The sequence below is a fragment of the Scomber scombrus genome, chromosome 7, assembly GCF_963691925.1.
Source record: "Scomber scombrus chromosome 7, fScoSco1.1, whole genome shotgun sequence".
Lineage (NCBI taxonomy): Eukaryota > Metazoa > Chordata > Actinopteri > Scombriformes > Scombridae > Scomber > Scomber scombrus.
This window is the reverse complement of record NC_084976.1, coordinates 17,519,429-17,525,428: the sequence shown is the minus strand read 5'-3', so window position 1 is coordinate 17,525,428 and position 6,000 is coordinate 17,519,429. Positions and strand designations below refer to the sequence as shown.

The 6,000-nt window shown below is 36.5% G+C and overlaps 1 protein-coding gene across 1 annotated transcript; it reads left to right on the top strand.

Annotated features, from left to right (window-relative positions):
- The first annotated feature begins 4,605 nt into the window (after nt 1-4,605).
- msmp2 (microseminoprotein, prostate associated 2) lies at nt 4,606-5,573 on the top strand. Its single transcript, XM_062423408.1, has 3 exons — nt 4,606-4,714; nt 5,121-5,229; nt 5,399-5,573. The coding sequence occupies exons 1-3, from the start codon at nt 4,606-4,608 to the stop codon at nt 5,571-5,573; spliced, it is 393 nt and encodes a 130-aa protein (XP_062279392.1).
- Nucleotides 5,574-6,000: the final 427 nt, after the last annotated feature.

Here is a 6,000-nt window from a genome sequence, read left to right as displayed (position 1 = left end):
GTATTAAAAGTAAAAATGCTCATTAGGCAGAAGATGAACTCCTGTCAATGTTACATTATTATGTTACATGATAATATTGGATTATTAGTATTATTGATGCATTTGCATTTAAGCAGCATTTTAAGTTATATATAAATATCTCCTAATGACAAGATATTTTTTACCACTGTATGTACTTTTTGTTGGCCTTTGAAATGTATTATTATATATTGAATTTTACTGGAGCACCGTACATAAAAACAATTTCTTGAGTCCACTAACTTGTCAAACTAATCCTTCTATTCCTGTTAATCTGACACCCCAAATACAGCAGATGTGACATTTAGAAGTGTATCTCCGCCAGGGTCTACTAGTACAGTTACTTTTTACAACTGCCACAAACAAATAGATAAGTACCTTGATGTTGTCATGTAGAGTGTAGATTAATTTCAAATAACAGTACCTAATATCCAAAACTTAATATTTCTATCACCCCCTTAAAACAATCTTACACTTTGGGAATCCAACATTAAAAAACAGCTGCATTACTCACAAATCTGAATACTTAGTTATTAGGATTGTGAAAGAAAATGACACAGACTGGTATTCATAGTTACAAATTTCATTTATATGTTTTTATGTTATGCTGCTATTTTTTCTTTTTCTTTTTAATCGAAATTTTCCAATCACCATTATTTTAAAAATGCATGCATACATTCTTTTATAAAGGTAATCATTTGAGATATTTGCCATTTGATATATTTTAATTTTTAAAGGAAATATTAGTATCAGAGTAACCTAGTGAAGTGACCGTCATATGTTCATGTTTGTCCTCCCTACAGGCAATAACTGAAAGTTATTTGACTCTGCATCTGCGGTCATATATGCTTTTATATGTGTGTGTGTGTGTGTGTGTGAGAGAGAGAGAGAGTGTGTGAGGGAGCTCACAGTAGGATGAACATCACATCTATTGATCAGGCTAATGTGGGGAGGAAAGGCTGCAGGCCACAGCAGTTAATCAATACAACTCTAATTACATGGGGCACTGAGTGTGTGTGAATGTGTGTGTTGTGTACGTGGTCCCCCCCAAACTCACAGGGTAGCATACTGTATATAAATGCTGTCCCTCTGAGGAATCACTCATACACACAGAGATCACAGCTCTCACACACATTTAACAGCCACTCATATTAATTAAACACTTTTTTTCTCCCTTCTTTTTTTAAAACAATTTTTTAACTGCACTGACACTCTACTTAGTCACATTTTTACTCAAAACAACTTATTTTACTGACAGGACCCTGGGATGCTGTGTATGGATAAAGGGGTTTTGGTAAGTATCTTCACATTTGTATTTGCATGTGATGTTGGAGTGACTTTTTTGCCAAGACTATGGAGTGTTTCTTGCCTCTTCCTCTCTTCAGCCCTCCTGCAATAGCAAATAATACTTCTGCACCAGTATCACTGACATGCTGTGTTGGAGACTCCTTCCCTCAAGGCCCTGTCATTGTATCCCTTTTGTGTTGGACTGGTTGTTCAGGTCTTTCACCAGTATACATACTTTATGCATGCCAGGCTATTGTCAATAGCCTATTTTCAGCCACAAAAAAGATGTATAATGTTCTCAGCATTTATCTCTGTTACTTCCTTATTTATTCTCATGGTTTTGTCTCTCTTATCTGCCACAGGCTGGTCCGATGAGCTGAGATTCTGACTGGCCAGAGGCTGTATGATATGTTTGATATTCGGTTGTTCTTGTGCTTGACCATGTCAACTAAATATCAGACATATTCCTACAGAGTCTGGCATTGACTTCTGATCCTTTTGTTCTATCACTGGGAAAAAAGACCCATGAAGTAAGACGTTAAGGTAAAATGGTTTTGGACTGTAAACTTTGTTATGTCATTATGTGTCACTAGATATTGTAAAATATCATCATAACTTCACTTGTTTTAATTGCAATAGCTTCGGTGGAGACAATGTAGACAAGTAGTACATTATTAGTATGGTTGTACTTTATTGTCAGAGATTAAATGCAGAAATAAGTAAGTAAAATTAACAAATAATTATTACATTTCTCTTTCTGTTCTGCATTAAAACAAATAAAAATTAACCTGAATGTCAAGTTTCAGTGTTTACATGTTCTCTTACTCTCTCTTTATCAAACACAGCCACCCACACACACGACTGACAACTGACTTTATTGTACAATGGAATCTAGGCATGTGATTACATCCTGCTCTGTGAGCAAACAGGCGTCAACAAAGTCAAACTTGATACCAACCTTTACTGTCTTTTTCAGAGAGCAAAGATAAGCCAGTCATTAGTCTCTGTTTCTCCTCTTTACAAACATTTTTTTTATTGATAATTTTTTGATTATCAAAAAATTATCAATCATTTTGATTTGCCAGCTGTTCTTTGCCTCTGCTGTTATTATTAGTCATAATGTATCATCTGTGATTTTATCCATGCAGGCCACAAATAAAGTCTGATGCCCTATTAACATCATCTGTAGTGAATCATTATTGCAATCCACATGCATGATTCACGTCAAATTGCATCAGACATGGTGAGCTACATGCTTCAGATTATTCTTATACTTGAATTAACTGATTTTACATAGCGGGAAGATGCTTTTAGACTTTTGGCTAATGAAACTTCCTCCCTCCTGGTAAATGTTCAAAGGGCATTTTATTGCATAACAGTCCATTTTCTAAGGAAGCGTAATAAGTTGCATCCTAATGTGCACAGGACTGTAAGGGCACTGATGTGAGAAATAATATGCTTCTATCCTTTTTCAGAATACACAATATGAAAATGCAGATAACAAACTGCTGTCACAAAATGACAAATTCACTTGTATTTCAGAACTACGTACACAATATGAGATTGTAACATTTCCTGTTTTAAAAACATACATACCATTGTCAGAATTATTGTAACAAAGAAACTGGATGAACAGGTTTGGGTGCAAAGGAGCTATGTGAGTCCAACTGAGCAGCATGAAGGGAAATAGTCAGGGGGATGTGAATGTTGGAGCACTAGAGGGCGTCTGTGGGTGTGTGTATGTGTTTCTATTTAGCTGGTCTGATCTGTAGGATAACCAGTTTCAGATTACATTTTTAGTCTTTTGATCCTGTTGGGGGTGGTTGCCCAATTTTATATGGAGGTCACACTCTCAGTTTGCAGAAATATTCTGTGTGAGATAAATTAATAGGTAGATAAAGGCAGGTTTGCCTTCAGGCAATGAGTCAATGAAATCACCGCAAAAGTGACAAGCAAATATGTGTGTGTGTGTGTGTGTGTGTGTGTGTGTGTGTGTGTGTGTGTGTGTGTGTGTGTGTGTGTGTGTGCGTGTGTGCGTGTGTGTGTGTGTGTGTGTGTGTGTGTGTGTGTGTGTGTGAGTGTGTGTGTGTGTGTGTTTATGTGTGTGTGTGTGTGTGTGTGTGTGTGTGTGTGTGTGTGTGTGTGTGTGTGTGTGTGTGTGTGTGTGTGTGTGTGAGTATGAGTGCATGTTATCATAGCACTCAGGGTGGTTTATTCAAACAAATCCAAGCACAAAGAAAGAAAACACTGAAACCCATCCTCCAACATGAAAAAACCTCTTCCTCCTGCACCCTTCCCTGCTCCTCAAAATAACAGCCTACAATGACGCAAAAACATACCACATCAAAGAGAATTTAAAAACTAAAATTAAAAATGAAAAGTTCACTGAATCATGTAAGAGTATTAGCAACCATTAGATCATTTAATTTGCATGATGACTCATTAAGAATCTGATATGAAATTGAATTTAGCAAGTGATGTGCATCAATGTATTGCAAGTCATTTGTAAGAGAAATACAAAACACATCCTTGGCATCTCTCTTTGAAAACAATAGAGATATTTAACAAGAAAAGCTAAAAATTTGGCATTCTTCAAATGTGCTTTTAAGCTTTTTTTTAAAATTAAAATATGTATGCATGCATCTGGATGATGAGCATGGGTCAAAGGTTCATGTGTACACACGCATGCTGCTCCTGTGCAGGACAAAAGACCACTGGCTGGTGTCACCAGTGTGATCTACAGATAAGGTCAAAGGGCACCCAATGAGACAAATGTTATCTGAAAGAGTGCACACTGTATACTCTGGGGCAATTTCTGCAAAGCAGTACAAGACGGGAATGACGAACATTGTAATAATAATGGCTATCTGTGTGTGTGCATACTGTATGTGTGCGTGCAGATATAGAATGACAATTAATGAGCAGTGAAGACAAAGAGAAGGGGGGGGGGGTGGACAAATACCAAGAAGAAAGTGGAAATCAGCACAGGGATAAAGACATGCTGGTGGGGTATAAATATCTGAGCCCACAGCAGTGAGATAGTGCACCAGTTCAAGAGGGGCACCGAAGAGGAGACACGGAGAGCCGAAAGGGAAGAAAAAGGAAACAGAGAAACGACACGGTGCGTGAATGAAAGCAAGAAGAGCAGAAAGAGAGGGACTGAAAGAAAAAACAGTGAGGGAGAGTTTTTATATGACATAGTGGAAACTTCTAAATAGGTAAGACAAACAATTAGACTCTCATCTGATTATGATGTTTTTTGTTTAGTTTTTAAAATATGTGCACTGCTTCTTTTTAGACATGGCAAACACAACAGGAAGTGCGCTCTTGGCTTTGCTATTCGTCCTCAGTGCCAGTGTGCCATGTCTTTCTGTGTATAACAGCGGAGAGTGCTTCTTTAACACCAAAGGTACTGTACAGTGTAAATGAGTGTGCATGGTACAGTTTTAAGCTACTTGTACTATACTTTATGCTATAATTTATACTTCTACTTCACTGATTCCACTACACTTATTTGACAGCTGTAGTTATTAACTACTCATTACATTTAGGTTTTATATTCAAAACATGATACATTTGTAAAATATGATGCATAGATATAACATAAACTACCAAATTATAGATATGTAGCTTACACATTAATGCATCGGTAAAACTAAAATAACAGTGTAATAGTAGGAAAGGGACTGTTACATTCATTTTAGTTGTAATAGAATATATTTTACATTATAGTGTCTCTACTTTGACTGCGTACTGATCTGAGTACCTCTTGCACCACTGTATGCATCACAATACCTTATATTTTATATTTTCAGGGAGCTGTGAACACATGGGTGAAGTATATGGGATAGGAGAAAGCTGGATAACCAGTGATTGTTACCAGTGTGTCTGCATGGAGCCTTTTGGAGTAGGATGCTGTGACCAGTAAGTTTCTTTGCATTAAACCCCCAAAAAGCTTTTATTTGGATGTAGCATAATGTAACGTGTAAAGTGCCTTGAGATGACTTTGTTGTGATTTGGCACTATACAAATAAAGATTGATTGATTGATTGATAGCATATACACTCTAATGTGACGCTGATCTTCCCAACAGTGGATCTAAACCGATGGACTATCCAGACTGGTGTGAGGTTATCCGTAAGCCAGACTCTTGTGCTAGCGTAGCAGTGATGAGAGCCAATCGTAAGCTACCCTGCCTCTGGGGACGAGGCCGTCTGAGACCAGCTGCAGGCCAGCCGTGGAAATCTGACAATGATCCTTTATTTTAAGTCCAGCAAATAACCCAAAGGAAAGCAATAGATTATGTTAATTTTGGAATTAATAGATAAAGGAAGTGAGTTTAATTTTATCTTGTTGTTTGTCAGACACCAAACTGTGTTGAATTTTACAAAGGAAATCTGCAAATAACTATCACAGGACATATCTGTTTATATTTATTATTTCACAATTGAAAAATGTTGTTTTTGATGTTTGTTGTTGATAAGCGGTCTAAATGTCTGGTTTGTTTCAGATTCATGTTTTAAGATGAATAAACATCTCCATGTTTAATATTTTAGTCTTCATTCACTTAATTATGGTACTTATTTATTGATCTGACTAATTACCTCCTTGCTCGATAATATACAGTAGTAATGAAAAATATAAAATATAATATATAATATTAAATAGGGAATCCAGCCAAAAAGATAATTTATA

Coding starts and splice junctions, on each gene's coding strand:
- msmp2 (XM_062423408.1), top strand. CDS start 4,606: ATGGCAAACACAACAGGAAGTGCGCTCTTGGCTTTGCTATTCGTCCTC. Junction 4,715..5,120: donor GTGCTTCTTTAACACCAAAG/GTACTGTACAGT, acceptor TTATATTTTCAG/GGAGCTGTGAACACATGGGT. Junction 5,230..5,398: donor GGAGTAGGATGCTGTGACCA/GTAAGTTTCTTT, acceptor TCTTCCCAACAG/TGGATCTAAACCGATGGACT.